At 42.3% G+C, this 25,537-nt stretch overlaps 1 protein-coding gene across 7 annotated transcripts in view; it reads left to right on the plus strand.

Annotated features, from left to right (window-relative positions):
* NHSL1 (NHS like 1) overlaps nucleotides 1-25,537 on the plus strand; it is a 174,663-nt gene that overhangs the window by 102,654 nt on the left and 46,472 nt on the right. For 6 of the 7 annotated variants that reach the window (XM_056488660.1, XM_056488661.1, XM_056488663.1 and 3 more), the window contains exon 2: nucleotides 22,474-22,626. In XM_056488660.1, the coding sequence (XP_056344635.1) occupies nucleotides 22,474-22,626 (153 nt within the window). Of the gene's footprint in view, nucleotides 1-19,716; nucleotides 20,247-22,473; nucleotides 22,627-25,537 lie in introns of those variants that run through there. The other variant, XM_056488667.1, reaches the window with a different exon arrangement.

The following is a 25,537-nucleotide window of genomic DNA, read 5'->3' on the forward strand; positions in this document are numbered from 1 at the left end:
GTGCATGGTAAATGTCATGGGGACTCCAGGGCAATATGTTATCCTGTGTCATTTTCATAAGTGTTTGGGAGCATGGGAGTCTGCTCATGGGTGTCCCCTGTCTTCTTGCTCCTGTGTTTGTACTGCATATTACCTAATAATACTGGCTTGGTGTGTAGATTGACACTGAACTTCTTGTGTAGAGATAGAAAGACTGCATGCAAACATCAGCCAGTCTCCTTTAGAAAATGTAACTTGATAGTGTGATTTCGAGTTGTTAAAATAAAAACCCAAACAACTGAAATCTACCTGCATTCTTATATAATAAAAGATACTGTTCCTGTCTGCAGGACAAATAAATGCAAGTTACAGTATACACTTATATCAATAGCCTGGTGATGCTCTGAAGTTTTGTGCATCACATCGATGGCAGTGACTCTTCCCAGGACCCTGATAATCACAGGGAATTGGAAAGGTGAGACAGCAGGCATGGTGGCTAGACAAGCTGGTTGCAGAGGTACTGTCCCATTAGGGAGGCGGTGACAGGGCCTCCTATGAGCTGGTTCACACAGCACTCCTGGGGTTTCATTCCACTCAGGAGGACTGTCTAGACATTCATTTATTCTGGCAGACAGAGGAGTATCAGCGTGGTTGATGAGTGAATTGAGCTCTGCTAATGTTAATCACAGTTTGTCTTTCTCATAGTCTGATGAGTAAATGTACTTGGCTTTGTAAATTTGTATTTGCCTCAAAGGCCTGTTTGCCAGCGTTCAGTGTTTGGCAGTGAGTTCTGTACAGACAAGCCAGTGGTACCAATAGCTATTGCCCTTGTTGTTGGCACATTTTCCCCTTTCCATCCATATTTTTGCAGATACTTGAAATTGTTGTAAAAAAATGTAAAATTGCAGGCAGGGCTTGTTTCATCCCTATTTATTCACTGCATCTGGCACAGCTTGTTATAAGATCTGTTTGCAAGTTTGCTGAGATTCAAATGCGTAAGATGTGTATGAAAGGCTTGATAGTGAAAATTATTTGCTCAGACTGCTGTGCAAAGTAACAGGGCGTTAAATGAAAAAACCCAAACAAACAACCCACCAAAGTAGGCAGTTTTTGATAAACTTCCTAAACTTTTGATAAACACTTAGCCAGCAGTGTTGGGTCAGTGTTGCAGGCAGTTGATGCTGGGTGCTGGTGCTCTGTGTTCTGTGTCTGTCTGGAGGCTGATGCCACGCTGGTGCAGTGCCTGTGGTGTGTGCACCCTGCTCCCATGCTGTGGCTGCCAGAGGCAGCAGGAGATGCGTGCCTGTGTCAGGGGGAAAGAGGAGATGTGCATCTGTGGTGTTGGTGTTAAACAGTGGGCTTGGTTTTTTTCTTCTTCCTGACCAGAAGTTTATTGTAGCTCTCAACCAAACAGCACACAAAGCCTTTTAAAATATGTGTAGATACTTACATTTTGCTTTTGTGTTCCTATATGTAGAGCAGCTGCTTCCATGAAGGGTATGGGCTGCAACCAAAGCATTTAGAAAGAACAGTTAAGAAAGCCAACCAGGAATTGTTCTTTGTTGTACTTTATTCGGGGTTTTGGTATCTTCCCATTTTTAAGAACAAATATTCTCCAGTGTAATCTTTCAAAAAACATAAAACTTTAAACATTGCTCCAGACAGCAGTTCATGCAGAGTGCTCTCTTCATGTGACATTTTCCTTGCTTTCCCAATCTCACTGTGCTGTCACAGCCAATTCAAAAGCCTAGGAGGGGCACGCTTCCTGAATCCCAGAGAAGAACAGTGCGGGAGATTAGGGTTGACACTGTTAGCAGCATGGAAACTTGCTTAGTCGTGCAGTATTTGGGAGAGGTGCCATGGACTAGTGACTTGTGAATGAGGCTAAGAACTGAGAATACCTCGACTTTAATCCTGGCTTTTCCACTGTGTGGGCAGGTTACTAAATCCCTTTGAGACTATGTCTTCATCTTTAAGTAGGAATAATAGCTACCCTCTCGAGGCATTGTGAGGATGTATGTATTTATGCAGTACTGCAGGCAAGCTGATGATAACTGCTTATGCTTTGTATTCAGCATCAATCCAGTTGTAGTCTAAATGAAGATACTGTCTTCTTTTGAAATCAATCATTATGGTTCTAACTTTGAAAAGGAGCCGCTTTAGTAAAATCCAAATATTGAAATCCCGACACTTTGCTTTTTTTTCTTTAGTCTGTATATTTCTTGCTGCTTTTGCATTCTAGAAGAAGGTATATGTTCTTGCTCTTGGCAGGTTCCTGCCCAGTTACAGTTCCGTAGCTGCCAGTGTCACGGCAATTATAGTAACTCAGCTTTAAATAAGCTTCTTGGATACGGCCATCTGTGTGTGGCTGTAGTACCTGTTGTTCGGAGAGTGGTGAATAATCGGGGATAAGGCTTAGGAGAAGGAAGCAGGCAGGGAGTAGGCCAAGGTCTGTGCAGGTGACCGGGTTTCCCAGCCCTCTGCAGCCTCCTTTTTCCTGCATGTGAAACAGGGCAGCCACTACCTACAGTGGGCTGCTTAACCAGGTGCTTGATTTTTTTCGTGGTTGTTTTCCTTGTGTTTCAAGGACTTACAGAATCCTATTCCCAGCAGTTTTCGGGATATCCAAGTAGCTCAGCTTGCCTAAGTGCTTAGGAGGAGAAAATCTTTTCCTCCACAGCCTTTTGAATGCGTCCGCTCAAGGGTTATAAGCAGGCCACTCCCTTCAGCTCGGCGCTGGCCATTGGGGACAGCAGGGACATCCTTGGGAGCAGCATCTCACAATGATCGCCTATGTGCACTGCCTGCCCGCCGAGCCCATGGTCGGGTGCCTCGGCAGGAGCAAGTGGCAGCCCAGCTGCAGCGATGAGGAGGAGGAGGAACTCATCCCGCTCTATTCCAGCAAAATGGGCAACGCTCACGCCAAGCTGCCCGGGCGCCTCAAGAAAAAGTTTCTGAGCAAGGACGACAGCTCCTTCTGGCCAAGTAAGATCAGCTCCTGTTCCTTAGCTATTCTCGTCATTTAGCACTGCGTTGTCGTTATTGAGGAAATAAATAAATAAATAAAAAAATAAGGAAAATACTCTTTATTTCTCTTTCAGAGGATGAAGGCATTGGGAACAATTTTCATACAAAAATGATGCATTTCCCCTTCAGGACAGTGTGTGTAAATACTGTATCTGATGAGGCTGCTGCGTTGATACAGGATGGTACTGTTTTGTGCATGTGATATGCCTGTGTTTGAGAGGTCTTGAGCACTTGCTTTCAGTTCAATAATGCTCCTTTTCAGCAAAATGATTGTTTTAGATGAGTGGAGCTGTTGACGTAGCACTCTAATTGAAAGCCATAGGAACAATCATTGGATGAAAAGGCCAGGAAAAATAAGAAAAAGGTCTAACAGACTGGAAAGGTGCTTAATGCAGTTGATGAGTACTTATTTAAAAAACAGTCTGCTTGTGAATAACCTTTGGTCTAAGGTTATTTTCCCTCTGAATGTGAGAAGAAAGAATTCCTGAATTGTGATGACTCTCCTTTTTAAATGTGAATAGTTTCAAGTTTCACTGGTAAATACAGATGGGGAATAAGGAGAGAAGAGGACAGACAATGGTAATGTTCAGCTGTTTTGTTTTTAGCCTTAATGCTTGCCTTCCCTTCTTTTCTGACCACCTAAGCAAAGGCACCCAGCTGTTTGTGGAATGGTTGCTCAGAAAAGTCTGTTTAAGGGTGATGGGGGAGAATTTCACAAGACAAAGAAATCTTTTCCTGCAAAAGCCAGCTGGCTGGATATCTTGTAGCCAGGTCTTTTGGAGAGGAAAAAAAAAAAAGGTACATGAGTATATTCACAACTGTATTGATTTTTCTTTTTCTCGTTAGTCTCACACTGACAACGGCTCGTTATTACCATGAATTGAAAAATCCCCATCTTGCCACATGACGCTAACTAACACTGATTAGCGAAACCACCTGTATTTTGTTTTCTTCATTACCATATTGTCCATTCATTACTAAGCAAGCTTCATTTGATGTCCCCTCCTGTAGGAGGAGTGTGATTTACTACATGATTGTTTCAGCCCTTTTTCAGGAGGAAGTAATATTTTATATTGCATGGAAAATAAAATCCACATCACCTGCTGAGTTTTTGTATTTTGAGCACAGGGTCAGTTCTGGTTCATTCAGAGGAGAAAATTAAAATTCTTCCTTTATATAAAACTATATAGTCACTGTCAGACCTCGGGAAGCCCTGAAGAGGTTAGGGACTAGGAGGCAGCAGCTTCCAGGGATGCTCTTAGAGAGGAGGATATGGCCCTTCCTGCCCCACACAGCCAGGGGTGTGTGTATGTGTATTTTGGGATTTGTCTCTCTTGCTGGATGACAGGTTAGTTCATTCCTGCAAAGTTGTGACTCTGACTTCTGGAGCTGGTTCTCATGGTGCCCTCAGAGGTGTTGCTCAGAGCATTGTGAGCAGCTGCTCTGTTTGTGTGTGGAAAAGAGTGTGGAAAAGGGATTGAGGAGCATAGGTAAACTGTTCAGAAATCTCTGTTCCCTCACTGCATCCTTTTTCTCTTTTTGCTGTCCATAGGGAAACCATCCCTTTCTCTCTTAAAATGAACTGAAATTATTAAGCTTTTCAGAAGATAATTAAAAATTGTGTGTGTGTGTGTGTAATTTCATTGACTTATAGTATAACACTTATATAAGCGCTTGAATTCTTTGACTTGTGATCTAGCAAAGCTATTTAATGCAATTTTTGGTCCTTAGCAATGAAATTTTATGTGTTTCAGACCAAGTTTATTGCGGTATTCCTTATGACTTTCACTGGTACCTGGTATGATGCAGTACATTTTATTAGTTATTTCTGAATTCCAAATCATCAGAGTTCAAATGAAATTTTTTCATTGTAACAGTGAATGACAAAAATCCGTCCCCCTGCTTTCTGGCCTGACTTTTCCCAGGAAAACCTCTACTGCTTCAGTGATGGTGTCCCACCACACTACAAGTGTGTACATATGGGACACCAGCTTTGCCTCACTGGCTCCTTTCTTACTCGTTCCTGGTCCATAGAAACAAAAGAATAGCAGAGTAATTAAGCCATCAGTTAAAAGTGTTATGGGTGGGATAGGTACTATTTGTCTCTTTGACATAGGGAGACTCTGTCACTTTAAACTCTGTTAATGTTTATTTTAAGGAACAAAAGTGTTTAAGAGTGGAAGTGCTTTCTGGGACCAGGTCAAGTGATAACTGCAGAGCACAGTAGGGGATTATTGGCTGGGCTTTATCTCTGTTGATAAAGGCCTCCCTTTGGGGTCCTTATCCAGCATCATGAGAACTGCACTTGGAGAGGTTTCACAGTGCTGATACACTCCACAGAAAATGCTCCCAGTAGTGTTAGGGTTTTTTGAAAACACAATACAGTCAAATTATTTGAACTTCCTCATGGGCTGGGGGGGCATCCTCACTGAGGGGTTCTAAGTAGTTTGCAGCAGTAGTCCTTGCACGCCTGCTACCAAATAATAAATAATCAAAGTACTTGTGATGTAGCAGCCATAATAATCAGATTACCATTTTAGAGTTTGAGGGCTTTTTAAGCTGTAGCAATTATTTTGATAAAACTGTTAAATTAGTCATATTGTGAAAGTTGTGCATTACCAGCTCAGCCTTGTTCCAGCATCTGTGATGCTGTTCTTCTGCTGTTCTTTGCTGCCAGACTGAGTGCAAATAGACAATATAGGGTTAAATTCAGCCGGAGTGCAGCAGTACATCCTTTAACAGCCTGTCTGCCTGCCAGAAAAGCAGTGTTGCAGTGGTGTCAGAGCTGTCACCGTCACTTGTTCATTCACAATTACAGACAAACTCCAGTGGAGATGAGTGTTTGGTAACTGGTTTTCCTGCAGAAAAGTTAAACTGAGATACTCCACTGACCAGGTTTGGCAGAAGTGTCATGGGCTTGGTTTACTTTAGTTTAAATGCCTGCTGGATTGAAACATGAGGCAGTGAGACACTGCTGGCAGTAACTGCTGCTGTGGGAGGCTGTCACCTCCTCTTGGCTAGAGCGTCACCTGCCTCTTGTAGTTCCCATTGCCACTTGATATTTTATCAAATTTGCCAAGTTTAAAGGAGTGGTATGCTCATGCCAGCTTTTTGTGATGAAAAAGTTTTGATAATGATTTTGGGAGTTTTTTCTTTCTTTTGCAGATACAGGAGCAAGCCAGTGGCAATATCAGATTACTTTTAATATTTGTTAAACAGTAGCTTCAGTTATTGGTTTTTTTTTCTCAGTGTTTTGTTGCCTCCTAGTTCATAAAAGAATGCTTTCTTCTTCTTTATTCATATCAGAAAAGCTGAGACCTGTCTGTGTGATTTGGATTTTCTGAAAAACATAAAACTTGAAATAATAACTGAATCTATTTATAGATTGATAGGATGTTGTGAACCAAGTTGAATATTTTATTATACACTGTTTGCTATGGCTTCTTTCCAGGTTTCTCTTCCAATAGCTATGAGATTTAAATTTCTCAATATAAGAATGTTATACTAAAAAAAACAAGAGATGCCAGAATCCTTGCATTCTGGGAGGACTCATTCTTTGCTTTCTCATTTTGCAGTGTGAAACAAAGGCTGAATTGCTTTCCATCTCTGCAAATTCTGGGGCATGCAGAGCACTGAGCAAGCCTTTGTGGCCTTTCGTGCCCTAAGTGACACAAGGACTCAGTCTGTGTGGTGAATGCTGGGACAGATACTTACAGAGCCTTGTGCAAGTCACTGGCCACCCTTACCCCCAGTTTTATCTGCTGCATCCAGCTCATACCATAACAGATAAAGCCAGGAACTGGTTTGTTTTGAAAAGAAAAAGTAAATCGGATGTCATTTTTATTGCATGTCCAAAAAATAGGGGAATTCCTCCTCTCCCTCCCTCCTTTTCTCTATGTGTTTGGAATATCTTGTCTTACGGCTGAGCTTTTTGGAGGTTTTGTTCATTTGGCTAAAACGAGCCATGGCAACATTTGAAAGCAGGGGAGCTTATCCATTTGGACAAAATTACTTCTACAAAATTACAGGTCTTGGATAAATAACAGCTCTTATGGTGTATGTTTCTTTCTGTATTGCATTTCTTACTGCCTTTACTGCACATTCTCTGCATGTTCCATAGAAAACAAGCCTCCCTGCCTGTCCTTTTCTGGACATGGAGGTCCTGTGCTTGGTGTCCTGTGCCTTTTCATGCATCAAATGCAAGAGTGATGTGGATGAAGGGAGGGATGAATAACAACTTGAAACTGTTGGGTAAAACACTTAAGTGAATCACTAACATGAGTATGAAGGTCTTCCTGAGTTTCCTTGCTGAAAGAAAACACTTGGCTAGCCTGGCTGCTCACTGTTAGGTGTGAACCTGAGCTTGCTGTTGCAAGGAGATGCTGCTGGTGGACATTTCATTCCTCTCCACCTGTGATCAGACAAGAAGCCATGTGTGGTGCTCAGGAGCACAAGGAAGAGATGGTGAGGTTTTGGTATGGAACTCAACACCACTCAAGTGCATCTGGAGAAGTGTGAAGAAGTAGAGAGTTCAGAGACATCATTTTTTTTGTGTGTGGCATTTTCTGCAGTTGGGGCAAGGGAGCATCTGCTGTAGTTAAGGAGGTAGAGCAATGTAAGTGCAAATCCACATGTGAAACAAGTAAGATTGGAAAGCCTGTGGCTGAGTATAGTGGTTAATGGTAGACTGAGTAGGTTCTTCAGTGCTGAATTTGATGAAAGCTTCTGGGATTTATGGATGCTGGGTACAGTATGTTTACAGATCTTAACTGCAAGTTGCTTGTGAAGTCAAGAAATGGTTTTGAGTGCTGTAAGAAAATCAGATCAAATTATAGCGGATAAGTGTTAAGGAGAATGTGAAACTCCACAGAAAGGGCACGCTTTAAATGGTTATTAAAAGTCTGATAGATTACAACAAGTTTTTAGCCCTATATTGTTTCCCTGCCCTAATCCAATGGCCCATCATTGACAAATGCCTGCATTGCTTGATTTTCAAGATTTTCAAACCTCTGCTTGGACACAGTTGTAGATCAGCTCTGTTTTTTTCACCCATCCAGAGCCACATGCTCCATCCTATGGGCTGTAATACTTCAAATACTTACTTTCACTCTCTGAAATATATCACTTCTCCATTCTCAGTAGCTTGTGCAAACATCTCAGAGGTAAAGCAAACTTGCACTTTGCTGGCATTGGAGCTGGTAGCATATAAATCTGGTTGATTCATACTTTGTATAGTGTTAATAAAAAAAAAGACACGTTTAAAATAATCCCAAATGCCAATAGGCATAGTGACATTTAAGCATGAGCGATGCTGTCAGTCCATCCGCAAACAAAAGCGGTACATCTTAATTTGTCTAATTACACTCTAACATGCAGGCCAGCTGCTGCTGTGAACAAAAGCAGTTGATCACACCATTTTATTAATTGCATATTAATTGCCATATTCATGTTAACCATATGGGAAACAGTGGAATAGAGTGAAGGCTACTCAGTGATGGAAAAGAGAAAATGAACTGGCGGAGTGGTGTCTGCAGAGGACAAATCTTAGGATGGTAGGGTGCCTGGAGCTTGTTGATGCGATCTGATTTTTACAATAAATCTGGGGGTTTTTTAATCCATCTAAATTGCTGTATTTAAAAATGAGAGGGATTTGAGTAGAAAGCATTACTTTTTGCATGGTGACTGCATATTTGTGAAAATACTACTGTGCAAGTTGGTATTGAATTTGTTTGGTAATTTGCAGAAAGCAGCCCTGCTGGCATGTGGCCATCTGCCTTTGTCTGCCTGCTGTGCCGATGGATGCACCTGTGCTACTAGGAATCACTTCTCATAGGAGCAAGGCTGGAAGATCCAAGAGGAGTACAAAACTTGCTGGGTTTTATATTTTAGGCAATTTTACTCCAAGTATATAGTCTTTTTAGATAATGGTAGTAAGTCTTGAATAGAACTGGATTTCTTAGAGTGAAAAATAAAAACTTTGACATAAGCGGATTAACTGGTGTAAAATAGCCTACAGCAAAAAGCAAACAGTAATGAACTGGCCCACTGCGTTTATCTGGCATCAAATACTTAGTAGGATATTTAATGATATTTAATTTATCTTCTTGAAAGAGAAGACTTGAGAAAAATACCCTCAACTTCCTTTTTTTCCTCTTACATTTTGCTGTGGAGACAGCAGCCACTGTCAGCAGATGCGCAGCAGCTCTGTTGGGCAGCAGGTGCAGGCTGAAGTAGACATGAAGTGATTTCTGTCCTGTCACCCCTAGACTGACATTATCACGGTCTGTAGAGCATCTCCTTCAGCGGGGCTGTGGGGTGGCTGTCTCCTGCCTCAGAGCAGCACTGTCCCACAGGCAGGTGTGTGCAGTAGGGACGAAGTATACCTGCAAAGAAAGCTCACTGGACTGAGACCTAAAAAAGCCCTCAAGGTCTACCTTGAGTTTATTTTCTCTGCCTTTCCCTTCATTTCTCATTAGAAAGGAGAACAAAGACTGATGTTACACAATCTGTATGCCAAAGGGGCAGCAGGTTTGGTAGGATGAAGGCCCAAGGGCAGCTCTTTGCTTCCATAGAAAAGAAGTAATGAGTTAATGGTAGATCAGATAGAGATATGTCTGCTGTGAAAGAAAGTGCAGGACTGGACCTGGAATCTAAGTGATTTAGAGAACTCAGTCTTGTCAGTTGATTAAATATTTTTGCTTGGCTTTTCTAAAACGAATATTTCAATGTTAAAGGCAGTCCCACCTCATTACCAACAGATGACATTTTGCTTGCATTTCCTATATCTCTCAGAAGAACTGGGATTGAGAAAGATTGGCTAGTTAAAAAGAAAAGGAGAAGGTCAGAGCTTTTGTTTGAATTAACATATTGTGCCAAAATACCTCCCTAAAAAGCATTTTTCAAACTATGTTGGAAGGCACAAAAGGAGATACAGAGAGTTGCACAGCTAAGAAATCGCTAATAAGCAATTGAGAGGTAGACTGGATCTGATCTATTCTAAGAACATGCAGTGCAAACCAAACAATAATGGTGACATTCTTATGCCTAAGCACAAATTGGGGCAGAGGAGTTGTTGTGGATTTTTTTAATACGAAAAATGCTTTAGATAGCTCTTCGCAATTTTGTCTCAATTGGTGCTGTAATACACAGCAATGTGGAGTCTGGATTATAGAGATAAAGCATGATTGGAACGGCACAGCTTGAATTTTGGATTGTAAGCAGTGCCTGCCGCTACAGCAGTTACAGAAACAGCATCTGCCTGACGTGTGAGCTGACCAATTTTGACTTGGAGTTATTGGAAGAGAATAAATGTGAAACCCCATGATGCCACCTCTCCAGTCCCTGCAATTGGTACTTAATCAGTCTCCCCATGTCTTCTCTACTCGGGCAGCCAGGCTGAGGCCTGACAATTACTAATTTAAAGGCTGGATTCCCCAATACACTGCTTGTTAGGCAGCAGCTCCTGGCATTTGTTTGGAAACTTGTATCTCTGTACTGGAGACTGACTGGATGACCAGTGAGGGCTGATCCCACTAGCTAAGCATGAGCTGGTGTCACTGGAGAAAATACAAAAAACTTGTAAATGCAGTGGTTCAAAGACAAGTTGTCCGTCTGTGATGCCTTTTCCATGGCAGTGCTCAGCTCGCCGCTCTGTGTGGCATCAGTGGCCACATGCTGCTCATCCCAAAGGACTCCCCCTGTATGACAGATTTCTTATTGGAGCCACAATGACTGTGGGGCAAGTTTTCCTTCTCTGGTTTAGTGCTGTCATTTGTTCATTGTCCTTTATGTGGTTTGACAAGGAATTTAAGAACAGTGAAGTTCCCCACGCGAGGGCTGCAGAGCACATTTGTCCTTGCCCAGAGGTATCAGCAGAAGTTTATAAAACCATTTCTGTTTTGTGAAGTGTTCCAGGAAGGGCTTGGAGCTGTGTAGCATCTCCAAAGCAAGTTTGGCACACCTCCTAACTGAATGATCCCTCATAGTTGTCCTCAGTGGCCCTCCTGTTTGTCAGACATTTGCCACAATCACGATGCTATGGCTAGACTGGGAACAGTGGGCTGCTGTTTGGGGAAGCAAGCAGGTCCCCAAGCAGATGCTGGTGGCAATGTTAGGGTAAATAATTAATAACATCAAAGGAAAAAACACTCCTTTATGTCCAATAGCTGAAGGTGAGCGCAGTTGTTTTTTTTTTCCTGGGTGTAATGCTAGCCTGTTCCTGATAGGTTTAATTAATCCAAAGAGTAGAAAGATGCCAATTACCCTGATTTAAAAAGGATTATTTTCAAAGCCTTATAAGAATGCAATGTTTTAATTTATTTGTTCCTGTAGCCGGGTATGTGCTCTGTACAGAATATTGGATGTGGATGTGTCAGGTACTTCTAATGGCTGTAGTTTCAAGTATGTTCTTCAAACCAGCTATAGCTGAAAAACAAATATGTAAATTGAGTTTTGGTGTGCATCAGTTTGGACAATTCCTTGTGTGATGTCAAAGCAGGGATCCTGTTAGGTGGTGCTTGATCTAACTCAGGTGAATTGGGATTGAAGTTTTTTAATGCTGCATCACAGCATCCTAAATGGGCGCCAAAGTCAAGATTACTTGTGTCATTATCCATCTGGATGGAAAAAGGAAGAGTCTTTTTAGGCAAACTGCATACCAATTTTGGGAAAATACTGCTGTGGCTTTATTGACTAGTTTTTCTGAAGGTTTATTCACATTGACCATGGTCTCCTATCTCCTTTACGTTTAAATGGAATCCTCTGTTCCAGGGGTCAGCCCTGCCCTGGAGCTGGTGTAAAACTTCACACCTGATTTTTCCAGACTTCTAATACCACTTTCTTCTCTTTTCTGACTAACTAATAATGAAAAATACTCTCCTGTTTCAATTCTGTAATAGCACATATGTCAGTAATTAACAGTCTTCTGAACCAATCTGTACCTCAGTGTTAAAATGCAGCTGCTGGGATACACAGTAGTTTTATCAATTATCTTGGGGTCCCAGGGTTGTTTGCTTAGTAGTGATTAACTACTGATATTTCTTTGCCTTGATCTTGTTGTCTTAACAGCTGCTGAAAAGTTTCAGGAATGAAACTTACTCAGCTTATTTTCTGTGTGGGAAAACCCATGATATTTCTACACAGAATTTTTCTATCTAGTTGTCTCTGTATTTATTTATGTATTGTCTCCAGTTAAATGTGATTTGTAGTGTACCTCCTATTAGTGGGATGATACATTCAGAAGCTCTTCCAAAAATAACTTGGTACTTTTAGTTTAAGTGGTGCTGATCTGAATTGTGGATGCATGCTTGCATTTCAGTTGTCTTCAAGTGAGCATTCACCACTGGGAGCAGGTAACTCTGAAGACATGATGTCAGGTTACACAGCCTGTGCTCTGTTCAGAGCTGAAGTGATGGTGCTAAAGCTGCCCATTTCCAAAGGTTTCCAGATACAAATAGTGAAAGAATTACTCAGAGAAATAATTTTAGAACTAGCCTCAGCTGTCTCAAGTTTTATATTTACACTTCTTCAACGTCTACTTCAGCTTTTCTGCAAACTTTTCTGCAGTTTATATTTTGTGCTTAGTGGGGAAACCAAAGATACCAAAAGAGACATTTTTGCAATTAAGAATGGTCTCTCTCATTTTAAATAGTGTATGTTAAACCCCTTGCTGTGTTACAGCTTTTCTGTTTGGTTGGTTTTATGAAGCACACAAGGATTAACACAATGAGGAATAACTAGATTTTCTCAAACAAGAAAAAATGTAGGTATCTGCAGTGGGGATCCTGAAGGAAAAGCAAGGAATCTTCTTCAATTTCTGTCTGGCAGGAAATAGAGGCAGAAATTGAAGACTGAAAGTGGGAAGGGAGAGAATCTGCATTTTTTAATAAATGTAGATTACATTTTGATGAAGATGATTGAAGAAGATTTCTGTTGTTTGCCTATTGCCCACACATACTTATTTATAGAAACCATTGCCACAATACTAAAATGCACAATAGACAGTGTGCTCAGTAGTGCATTCTGAACATGTTTGGTGGTAAGGCAGCTTTATCACTTTAGCATCACTTAAACTGTTAGATGCATTTTGCTAGCTACCCAAAGAAACACAACGATTATTCAGTAGTTAGTGCTGATCCACCATGGCATGTTGTGAGGTTTGGGCCTCTAGATTGTGTATGACTAATAACAGATCTCTGGAACTTTTAATCAAACCAGTGCTAATAAAATTTTAGGTTGGCATTCACATTATAAATTTTGAAAGTTCAACCAATTAACAATATTAGTTCTTTCATTTTGTTTTATTGAGGATTTCTATAAGAAGATGCTAACCACACAAATACAATCTTAAAATTTGCTTTCAAACTCAGTTGCTGTTTGATCGTATCTGAGATCCATATGCCCATAGCCAGCCAAAGACTTTCTCTGGAGATTCTGTGGTACAGATGTTGGTTGCAGTTCTTTCCCTACTTTCCTGCAGTAACATAATTATTAGGTCACTGTTACAGGAACTTGATGCCTTACTTTAGTTTGGAGATTTTATATTTCAGGGCAGATTGTGTCTTTAATTGGAACACACACAGGTTTTTAGATTTTGTCATAAGTCTTAGGGCTTTAGAAGCAATAGCAAATGTCCATTTATTATTTGTGAGCCTTTGCTTTTACTCATCATTTTATTGTATTGTGCAGATAACATTTTTCAGGTAAAGATTTTGAAAGTTTCTAATGAACAAAAACTTCTTTTCAAGTTGCTGTGGAAGATAGTAAATGGACACTTGATGCTTGATTTTGGCATGAACAGTTGTATGATTCTATGCAGGTTGGTATTTTCCAAGTAGCTTAACTTCTTTCATTTATAGTTGTAAAAGTTCCTAGGAAACTAGAGAATGTACTTGCCTAATTTTAAGAGAGTGTGCCTCCAAGCTTAAATGAGACCTACCCAGAATTTATTGAGTCAGCAGAAAGACAAAAAAAAAAGAGAAGAATTTGTAACCCCTCATACCAGGGTAACCTGTATATAAATAAAAGTATGCCAAAGAGCAGTGTTGGGCGGGGAGGCCAAGATAGCTACAAAAATTCTTTCTGTGACCTTTAAATAAGTGAAATGGGTAGGGAGCATGTCCCCTTCAGGACACCCATAAGGAGAATGCAGACTGAGATTAGTTGAAGATGTCTGTTGGATATTAGTATGGATGCCCAAGAGCACAGCTGCCAAAGATGGAATTACAGGGAAATTGTTTGGGACAGCAGTTCAGAAATGGAATTTTTGCAGTCTGGTTTTGTTGGTTTTGCTCCTCGTCCTACAGGATGATTCTAATGAAAAGACTTGCAGACTTGTTGCCTGGTATTTTTTCATCACTAATTCAGAAGAGAAGGATTTTCTCTGTTGTGCATTATTAGGGCAAATAAGAGTCAAGATTTTGTACAATAATTTAGTTGCCTCAGCCAGTTTTGATCAGTTCTTTAGGATAAGCCATAGCACAGGAGCATTCAGACAGATTTGGAATTTAAATTGAGAATATTTCCTAGTGACATCCTAAAAGGATATTATTCCCTAGGGAATGAGAAAGTTCTCCTCCGGGTGCTGAAGTTGCCTTAACTGGGGTTCAGAAATGGCCAAGGGAAAAAGGATGGTGCCCTGCTATTTAAAATAAAACAAAATTGCACATTCACAAAACGTTTTCTGTTCTCTTGACTGCCATGACTGTGTGGGGAGATGCTCTAACCAAAAGAAACTGCTGCTTTGTCTGCCGGCAGCCCTGCCCAAATACTGCCTTTTCTCTCTGCCGACGTGTTTGCATGATAGAGGATCCTGCGGAAAGATGTTTTGAATTGTTAAAGGAATGAATTAGCTTTATTGTGCTGTGACCTAAATAGGATCATCAGATCAATCAGTCTGCTGCTTTTCTGTCCTGGCTGGCTTAGGTTGTGTTGCTTCTCCTTCTCATCTTGCTCCCTCTTCCCTCTGCCCCCGCCGGGCAGCCCCTTTCCCAGAGCCTGCAGCATTGTCCTTGATGATTCCGGATAAAGGAGGGCACAGCCGGGTACCCTCTTTTCAAGCAATGCCTGCACAGCCCAGGCTCAGCCTGGCCCTGCTCTGGGGCACGGGCCCTTCTTGGTGTGTTGGTCTGGTGGCTTTAGGATAAAATACTTTTTCTTCTTTGTTCCCTCTCCCTTGTGCATTCTCCTCCTGTTCCTCCTGGTCCCAGGTTTAATGAATTGTAATTTCTCAGTAGCCGGGCAGTATCGCGCTTCCCAAGGCTGAGGTTGCCTTGAAAGAGGCCATTGTGAGCCAGGGGAGCTGGGGCTGCAGGGCGGCTGAATGCGGAGCCGCCTGGGACAGCCTTTGTGCAGGGAGCACTTTTGTTCTCCTGAAACATGCCGGGAGAGGGCCAGCCGGGATGGCATTCAGGGAGGGAGAAACCCATTCTCACTATAAATTATTGACTCCTGTGCTCTGGGCCATCTAGTACCAGCAGATGGGTAACAGCGTGGGTGAAGGTGGCCAGAACAGGCACAAAGCTTGCGCGTGAGTTTTGAAAATACTTGAGGCATTTGGCCTTTCTGATGTTTCTTCGATGGAAGTCTCACCTAGAAGTAAAAGTGCTGCTTTCAGAGCTGGGTGCTCTTGGTCTGAGGCAGGCAGGAGCCTTGTGACCTGCAGGAAGGAGTTCAGTAGCCCTCCTCAGTTCCAGGCTTGCCCTGCAGATGCCTGGGTGCTCTGTGCAGCCTGGGGAGGGGATGCGTGGGGGTCACTTCCACAGCTGCACCCCTCTGGACCCCACAGCTGCTCAGAGTGGGTGGGTGGGGGTGGCAGGGAGCAATCCCGAGCATGTCCTGCACAGACACATTCCTGCAGACCCGCTGGAAACAACTGCCCTTCAACAGCTTCTCCCTTGTGAGCTGCTGTAGGATGGCACAGTGGAAACTTATTTAGAGCGACCGAGTGACGTGTCTGTAAAAGCAAAGGCATCGATTTAATTGTTTTGAGTACATCTGCTTGCCAGCATTTCCACTTTCCCTTTCGTGCATTGAACAGAGACTCACTGGAAGAGCTCCCACAATGCAGTCAGTTCCCAGCTCCGTTGCATGGTTTTACTTTTTCTTTCCTCTTAAAATGTCATAAATGCTATACAGTTCTTTAATGGAGGACTTTTTCATTGTCCTGATAAAGTTGCTAAGGCCTGCAACTTGAAATCTAGGTTTTGAGATGATGGTACATTTTAGTAGATTGATGCATCATTGCCTTAATGAACTTGATATATCATGTGTTGGGCTTACCTTTCCTTCATGAAAATAAAGTGGTAAAATTTGTTTTCATATGTGGGAGGGAGCTGGAAGGCATTGCTTTAGCTATTCTTGTGTTTTATTTGTTTGGGTTTTTTAAACTTAAATAATTCCTAAATTTTGCATTGCATATATGCATGGGCTGGTGATTAGGAAGAGAGTGCTGATTCTCACTGATTTCAGTATCCCTGTGGACAGCTGCCCCTGCGGCTGCTGCCGGGCAGCCTCTCCGGCTGTGGTTACAAACGACCCAAGAACATCACTTTTCAACATTTGCCTTTTTATAAAGCTTCAGCTTTTTCAGTGGATTTTGTGCATTGGTGCTAAGGTTCAGGGCACTGGGCTGTGAATAGGGGCTAGACACAAGAGCCCCTCTCCCCCAGGGGCTGGCTGGAAATATTTCCGTGGAAGCTGAATATTTCCAGATTGTTTCACAGGCTGATGATGTTTTATGCTGCTCTGAATGTGGAGGGGTGGCTGTCCCAGATGGCTGTCGTGGAGCAGGTCAGCTGGAAAGCCCCTCTGAAGAGGGGATAGAGCAGGGAGGGGAGTGAAGGAATGGCTACAGCATTTCAGGCATGCCATATGCAAGCATGTGCACTCTTCTCTTCTGCATGTATGTGGCCTCTTCTAGAAAATTAGAATCAGTTTAACCACTCAGGGATTAAAAACTATTATAGTTGAACTAAAAAAAGTGTCTTGTTAATGAGTTCATTACACAGTTGTGATTCTGAGGATGCTGTTTGACACTGCAACTTGTGTCTCTCAGTTTCTTTGCTCCAGTCCCTGACTTTTTAGAAGAAGATTCTTCTGAGCCAAACTTTGTGACTAATCCCATCCAGTATGAAGTGAAAATTAGTATTCACTGAACATCTTCTCCATGTTTTCTGTATTCCTTGTGATATTTCTGATTCCTCTATATTTCTGTGATCCTTGGATAGCAGCGAGTGTGATCCCTGCTTCTAAGGATGTGGTGTGACTCAGGTTGTGGGTTAATATTAACTTATCCAAGGTGGAGTAGCAAGTGTGTCACAGAACAAGGTCCCCCCAGTCTGCTACTTGTCTCTGAGTTATTTGCATATGAAGAACTGATATCACAGTGTGCACACCTACTGTTCATGCTGGGTTTATCTAGCTTTAACAAGCTTTTAAATTTTAATCTATCAAGGTAATTTTAGGTGGGGTCTTTTGTTCTCGTTGTTTGGTGGGGATTTTTGTGAGTTTGTCTGCTGGATTGGCAGTGTTTGAGGCTGAAGTACTTTATCTATTTGTGTAGTGGCCACAATATAAATTTTCTCAAACTGCCCCATCTTTTCCTTCTCAACGTAGGGAGGCGAAGTGCAGAGAAGTGCAGGCATTCCATGCTTTAAGTTCTCAGAGAATTGCTATTAGATGACAGTTTCTTGAGACAGAAAAAGTGTTTACAGAAAGCTGGGTTGAGACAACGTGATGAATTTTATGGAAGTCAGTAGGTTTTCTCAGGTGGGGAAGAGGTTTTGTTTGTTGTTGGGCTAATGCAGACTATCAGGAGTAGCCAGAAGGTGTTTCTTTTGGAGTAGTCCCTTATGATAGCCATTTTTGATGTCTGACCTCTTCAACAGCATGACCTGAGGGTAGGTGGAAGCAAGGTCGGGGTGGGGAGGGGGATGAAAGGCAGACATCAGTTTAGGTATTGTTTGTTGCTGGGTTTGAATGTTTGCCTCCGTGCTGAGATCGGGGGTAGAGGACAGTGGTCAAGTGCTTGTTCTCAGGCAGGAGAAATGCTCCAGGGTGGGTTGAGGATCCAATAACAAAAACCACACTGCACTTGGCACACACTGTAGCCCGGGGTGAAAAGGATTGCAAGCCGCCCCAAGTACCCAGGATCATGTTGATTCACAGCGGTTTGACCGTGAAAAGGTAACAAAGTCTTGCTTCCTAGGGCTTGCAAGGCTCTTTTGAGGTTCCGTGAAGACCTTTGGAAGAGACTGTCTCACTTCCAGCAATACAGACTCCATCATTTTATAGCTTAAAACACCACACTAGAAAAGGAGTCACCATCTCCTTGGTTTGCTTTCAGAATGCAATGTAGCTGGAATTAGAAATGGAGTCACTCTAAACTCACTTCCAGTGTGTGTCCAGCAAACAAGCAAGCATTTTGTGGTTTGTGGATGTATAGGTAATGGCAAATGTTTGACAGGGGTATTACTGTGTATTTAACTCAGAACCAGCACTAAATAGTTACCTTATCATCAGAGTTTGATGCCGGAGTCATGTTTTGTGTCAGGTACTTGGTGGAAATCCATGCAAAAAGCGGAGGTGCCTTCCTTACCATTGCTGCCGTGGCACCGTGCTCTTCTGTCCTTTTGGTGGAGCTGAGCCAGTCAAAATGCCTCTTGGACCAGCAGCTGCTGGAGTGGCCTGCTGCTCATGGTAGTTTCGGTGTCAAGCCCATGATGCAATTGCAAAGTCTCTGGATTAGGAAAATACTGGTAAAATGTTGATGATGCTGTGTTCAGACACCGATGAACAGATTTTGTTTACAGTCCGTTCTTCACAGGGCTGAGTCTCAACTGCTTGTTGAAACTTAGAAGTTCCTGTAGAGCATCTGCTTTTTACATGCTGTGCTCCAGAGGCTGGATCCTGCTGCAGCTTTGGGGTCAGCCTGAGCCCCCCGCTGCTGGCATTTTTCTTTTTCCTGAGGAAAAAAATCCTTTTCATTGTTAACCCGAGGGGGTTTCCTAAGCTTGCTTTGTGATGGAGGGCTTGCTTCTTGAGCCTGAACATTGTGCGAAGGGCATGCCCTGCTGAGCACATTCATTTGCTGCTTAGAATTCTCTCTTTAACTTCTGCAAAATTGCAGTTCATTCCTAGGAAGGATGGCTGTGGACCTCTGTGCAGATACAGTTTTTTAAGACATGAGGATATAATGCACATCTCAAAAAGCTGGGCTATTTCATCTCCATGCACAAGTTCCGTTTGATGAATAACAGAATCTCTATTAGCCAGAAATAACTCGATTTTGTTTTCCATGTATCTGGTCTGAGATGACGCTAATAAGAATAAATTAGGAGTGTAACTGAATAAAATTCAATATGTAAAATTAGTGCACTGATGTCTCAGGCAATGGCAGTGACTACGGGGGGAGCAGTGGGACTGGAAGGGGATGCAATGCACAGCCGAGACTGCGTGTGGCAGCCAGCTAAGGCGCAGCTCTGGATCCTTAATGAAGTGGGAGCAAGAGGGTGAAAATAAAACAAAAAGGGTGGTGGTGGGGGGTAGATGGGGGAAGGATAGGAGCGGTGGGAAAGTGGAGCATCCTGATTAGCACGAAAATGCATCGCTCATTTGCAACTGGAAGGAGGCCGGGGCTGCCCGGCCCCCGCGGCGGCGGCGGCACCGGGGAGGTGCGGCGGGAGGGGCGGGGGCGGGACAGGGACAGGGACAGGGAAGGTGCCGGGATCTCCCGCTGCTCCGCGGCACAGCCGGCTGAGACATGGCAAGGACAGCCAGCACCTGCCAGCTCGGGACCTTCTGGGGAAGCCAAACTTGGAGAGAGGAGGAAAGGAGGAGGACAAGAGCGGAGTAGCTGCTGTGGACGGCAAGACAGCCTTTTTCGTCCTGCGCAAAGCAGAATAACAGCTGGGGCGCTTTTTTCCCTTGTTGGAAGTGGCTGTTTCCAGCCCACAGGGTTACATATGAGGAGGAGAAATTCCCGCTAAAGAATTGTAAATTATTTAGTCTGTCAGAAAGATCTAGACATATTTAAAGTGATTTCAGAAAAAAAAAAAAGGCAGAAACGTGGAGAAGAGAAATTTGGCGTGCAGAGTTTGAACAGGTTCAGTCTGGCAGTCACCTTTCTGCAACTCCTCCTTTCTATGGGATTTCAACTCCAGGATCGCAGTTCAGCGCCCTGAAAATGGTGGTTTTCATCAACACAAAGCTTAAATCTCTCATGAAACTTTTCAAGAGAAAGAGTAAGTACAGCTCTGTGTGCTCACTGTCCTTTCAGGAGGCAGCCCAGTTCTGAAGGAAAGCGCAGGTCCCTTCGGCTTCACTTCGGCTTCCTGCAGCCCCTCTTTAAGCTTGTCTTATTCTTTTAATCGTTTATCATTGTGGAGTGTGCGGGGGCAGCCTTGTGAGGGTCTTTGGGACATGGTGCTTTTGGAAGTGCTTTGTCACGGTGAGTTTGAAGGAGCCAAAGTTCTCGCTGTGGAATGGGCAACTCGGTGACAAGGCAGGGTGTGCCGGTGTGTCCTAGTGCCCTCCATGGTTTGTCAGACATCTGTCTCTGCTTATGCAGCTTGTGTCGCTGAGGTATCTGCATAAAGTTCGTTCTGAGCCAAGGCTTGTTTTCAAAGATGTTTCAGAGTGGATTTTAAAATCATCTTGATCTTCCTTTAAGTCATGAAAGATGGACAAATCACACTAGAGAGAGTAGTTGGCAAATTGCATTACTACTACTACTCTTGACTAGTTTAGATGACCATTATTGCTCTGACGAGCAATAAACCTTAATTTTGGTGTGGCAGGACTGCAGGCAGACAGTGGGCTTGGCGGCAGGTGTTTCCCTCCTCCTCTTCCTCCTCTAGCCTTACCCCACTCCCCACCCTCCGGTTCAACCAGGGAATGGTGTGGGTGCCTTTCATTGACTTTAAGTGTCACGTTTTCTGTTAGATGGGGGTGGTTGGCGCTGTAACTAGGTAGGTGATGACTTCTCCTTTTTTAGTGATTTAGGTTTGGCTGCTGATTAGCAGGAACGGGGAGACTGGGCCAGGCTGAATTGGTATCTGCCTTGTTGCAACCAGTATGTCTTGGGAGAGGGCGTGGGGTGCAGGACCAAGACACAGACATGAGAGCACCCCTTGAAAGTCTTTAAAAACCTTTTTTGCGGTCTGAAACTGATTTAAAATATGTGAGGAGAGTCAGATAAGAACCTCCCCCTCCATCTCCTTTTCTTTTAGGAAAGAACAGGCGTAGAGCATCAGGCTGTAGCTATATTTTGAAGCGAGAGGCATATCTTATATTCCTTAGGAATACCAGTTGTTTCCATCTGAAATGATCCCAGCAGATGCACAGTAGTGTTAAGGAAAGGGTAATTTTTCAGATGACAGGAGGCTGTTGCATCCTTTTTGCTTCTCAGTTTTACATACCTCCTCTGCTCCCACCAGGGCATCAGACAAGCCACAGAGTGATGCCACAGGCAGTGCAGCAGCAAAGGCGGCAAAGGGAAGATGCAGGGCTGGCAGTGAGTCTGGGGGCAATGGAGCTGTGGCAACAGGGCAGGTGCTTGGGAGGCAGCACATCTGCTTTGGAGAGCAAAAAAAGCAAGGATGTGCAGCATGCTGGCTGAAGGGCCAAAGGGTGCCTGGGGGATCATAAAACGTGACCTCCAACTGCCCTTCTTCTGTTTACATCAGGGTAGAGGGATAAGGCTATTCAACTGTAGAAGTTTTTATTGATGATAAACTGGAAACAAAGGGCAGTGGCTGTCTCTTGGGAAGCATAAATGATAAACAAATCTTGGCAATATGTTCTTTGGCTGTTTCATTGCTAGACTGTCTGAACTTGAACAAGGTTTGTGTTTTATTTTCATGTTTGTGTTGACTGCAAAAAGGTGGGCAGAGATACCCCTCTTCAGTACTGTTGTGCTCTGAACAGTATTTGTCCATGGAGATGCTTTTGTTAATATCTGCTTTCCACTCATGACAGAGGAAAGTACCTTATTTATTTGCTTCATTGGAATCTTGTTTCTGGTGTGAAGAAGCAGAAGGTCAGACAAGGTTGTTTCCCAATACAAATGAACCTGTTGTCATCTCTTATGAAGGCTGTCATATTCCCAGGGGCACCTTTCAGCCAAGCTATTCTGCACTGCACAGCACCTGCCATGATCAGGGAATGGAAAAGTGATTCTTTTGTGAAGGGAGGGGGGAAACAGAATTGTGAGTTTAGAGTAAATAAAACAGCAAGTGTAAAAGTGGGAAGAGCAAAAAGTGTTTCCTACAGAACATAATTTTAGAGTAGAAATGAAAGTTTTTAACTGTCATAGAAGTGAGGTTCTAAGGAGTATTTTGATGGGTCTACAATGGTAAACAAAATGCTTCTTTCATTTTTAGATTATGTGTGGCAAATTTACATGTGGGATTTCGTGATAGAGCTATCTGCAATAACATCTAATTTTCTTATTATTGTGTCTCTCTGCAGCTGTTTCCAACCTAGATGAAGAGAGTAGATGGACTGTGCACTACACTGCTCCGTGGCATCAGCAGGAAAATGTCTTCCTACCCTCCTCAAGACCACCCTGTGTGGAGGACCTGCACCGACAAGCCAAGCTGAACCTCAAGTCCGTGCTGAGAGGTAAGATGCTACTGCTGATGCAGATGTGTCCTAAAACGACAGTACTTTTTCCAGTCTTTGCAAACATCCCCAAATTGCAGGCTTTGGAAGAAGTTTACTTGTTTTTCTGTACCACATGTAGAACATTAGTGGGATTTTCCCACTCAAGTGAAGGTACAGGGGGAAATTACTTTGCTATGAAGAGATGAGTAAATGTGTTATCTGACAGAGCACTCTGAAATAGAAAAGTGTCTTTCGAGTGTTTCCAGCATGGTACCTTCAATTTCACTAAGTCCTGAATTAGTCCATTTGGGGAGTAAAAAAGTAAAAAAACACATCAGAAGTGTTTCATGTGGTGATTTCTTCTGTTATTGTGCAGTGTCATTTCCAGCGTTGTGGCTGCTTGTGAGAAGCTGGAAAAGGTGCTGAGGGCAGAAAAGGGGAATGAGGAACACTCACAATGAGGGCACTCACAAGGACTCTTCCATAATAAATAGTAATAGCAAAATAATAATAATAATAATAATAATAATAATAATAATAATAATAATAATAATAATAATAATGGTGATGTAATAAAAGTGCTGTCTTGCAGAAGTGTTCAACATATTTTTACAGCACAGTTTTTACCCATAGTACCTTCACTGGGGCTATACCTGTGCAGTCTGTTGTGGGAGGCATTGTGTTGTGTCAGTGCAGCCATGAGAACAAAGACACATAGCCAGCAAGGAGGCCTGCAGAATGTCTGTCCCTGGGCCAGACATTAAGTTTAAAATAGCAGTATAATGTTCATGTTCTAGAAATGGTTAACCTAGATTTTTCTTTACTCTGGCTGTTTAAAAAAGGGGCTTACCCTGCAGAGAGCCACCTTGTTCAAGTCCCTTTTTGTTTCAGCAGGAACTGCAGGTACTTGATACCTTGCAAAGATAACCTGATTTAAAAGAATATTTTATTTTTTTATTTGATTAACATGACATTTCTGCATTTTAGACTTGAAGAAATCTTGATTTTGTATGTCTGAATAGAGAAGTGTTTGACCACCATATTTTAGTTCTCTTGCCATTTCCTCAGTTAATTGATTTTCACTGTCTCTTACTAGGTGCTTTTTGTTATCATTAATAGGGAACTCTTGACAGCCAGTGTTATTGTCTCCTGCATGGCTCAGCAGATAGCCTGTGTGCCCTCTATACTTATTACTGGATTAGTACATTTGTGCAGTTCCTTAGCCTTGAAACAAAAATTGTTTTCTTAACGGCACTCTTACTAGTCCTTTACAGAATAAAAATATTTGCCTGCTTTAGGTTAAAAAAAACCACTGCTGCTAGCTTTCTGTGAACATTAACCACTTATTCTAATATTTTTTTCCTGTTCTCTGTTTTGGACTGTTATTTAAAAAAAAAAAAAGCAAACCTACATAGACAGACTGAAATGCACTGATTTTCTTGAGTTTTATCAGAAATTTATCTACTGCAGTTTCATGTTCTTGTTAAACAAATCTGCATCTAATATATTTGTGTGAAACTGGGTAATATATGCTGCTTCCCCCTCCTACACACCTGAAGTTGTTTTGGTCTGGTGGGATTTTTCTCTGGAGGTGCAGCTCATTATAAAAAAGAAGCAATTTATTACTACTACAATTTGCTAGTTAGATATTTGTGTTAAATGAACTGGCTTGAGTACATGATGTAGGACTCCTTGATACTGAAGTGACTTTCAGGTTCATGCTTTCATGGTAGTAACTCAGAGGAGAAACTGTGATGATGCCTTCATCAGTCAGACCTCATTCTGCTGACATAGGGAACACAACTCTGTGATTTATTTATTTACTTACTTGTTTAACCTCAAGCTCTTTCCTTGAGCCATGGTTTTTTTCCCCCTAAATGCAATAACTCCTTGCTGTTGCCTGGAACTGTCCTGAGGAGCTGCAGCATAAGTAGTTGTAAGAGAGGTACTGACTTTACTGTGCTACTGCTTCAACCAGTGCAATTGGGAAGGCACTTGTGCTTCTGATCATACTTGGAGATTTGAGTTAAAAGTTCTGTATCCAGAGCAGAGTTTCATTCAGTGTAAAAGCACTGTTGGAATTGTGACATAATTTTGACAACTGCTGAGCTGCTTTTCTACCTGTTTCTTTAGAAAAGACAGAGTTTTCTAAAGCTTCTTAATAGGTAGAAATTAATTATGTGAGACTGTAACACAGAAGAGCTTGAAGTAGTCTTATGAGAAGCACCATTGGGCTAGCATGGGGACTTCAGTTCTGCATGTCTTGGCCACATGATAAAGTTTACAGATTACCATCTTTTTGGTGCTTCAAATTCTTTGGTTGAGGTAAACCATGGAGCAGTAGGACAGCTGTATATGAACTGAAATGGTGACAGCAAAGGAGAACTGGAAGGAAGTGGAACTAAAGCAAGTGTAATTTTTGCTTTATGGTAAGTCAGAAATGAAGCAGTAGACATGTAGAGCAGTGGAGAAATATGAGAAATATTAAAATATATTTAAATGCTCCCTCCCTAAATTTCTGGGACTATGAAATAATTTAAGGGTTTTAAGAATAGGTCAGACAAGCATTACCCAAAAATCATTTGTGTATATTTAATCCTATCTTTAGAGGAGGTGAAGGAAGAAGGAACCTCTAATGGTCCCCTTGAACCTGATAATGAGGTTTTGAGGACTAAGTTAGCAGCTATTGTTCAGATCATCAGAAGACACGTTTGAAAGTTTTCCAGTCCTGTTCTTGCTCACATTATGAGACCTGATGTTATTTGTGCATAGCAGGTATAGGAGCTTGATTGAAGACTATTAATTTGTTTCTACACAGGGGGCTCCCCTGTGAATGGAAAAGGAAGTATAAAACTTAGCTAACAAATAGTAATTCACATGTAGAGCACATTTAAGCCACCTGTCAAAGTATCAAATGTATAAAATCTTC

Source organism: Oenanthe melanoleuca, chromosome 3 (genome assembly GCF_029582105.1).
Source record: "Oenanthe melanoleuca isolate GR-GAL-2019-014 chromosome 3, OMel1.0, whole genome shotgun sequence".
Lineage (NCBI taxonomy): Eukaryota > Metazoa > Chordata > Aves > Passeriformes > Muscicapidae > Oenanthe > Oenanthe melanoleuca.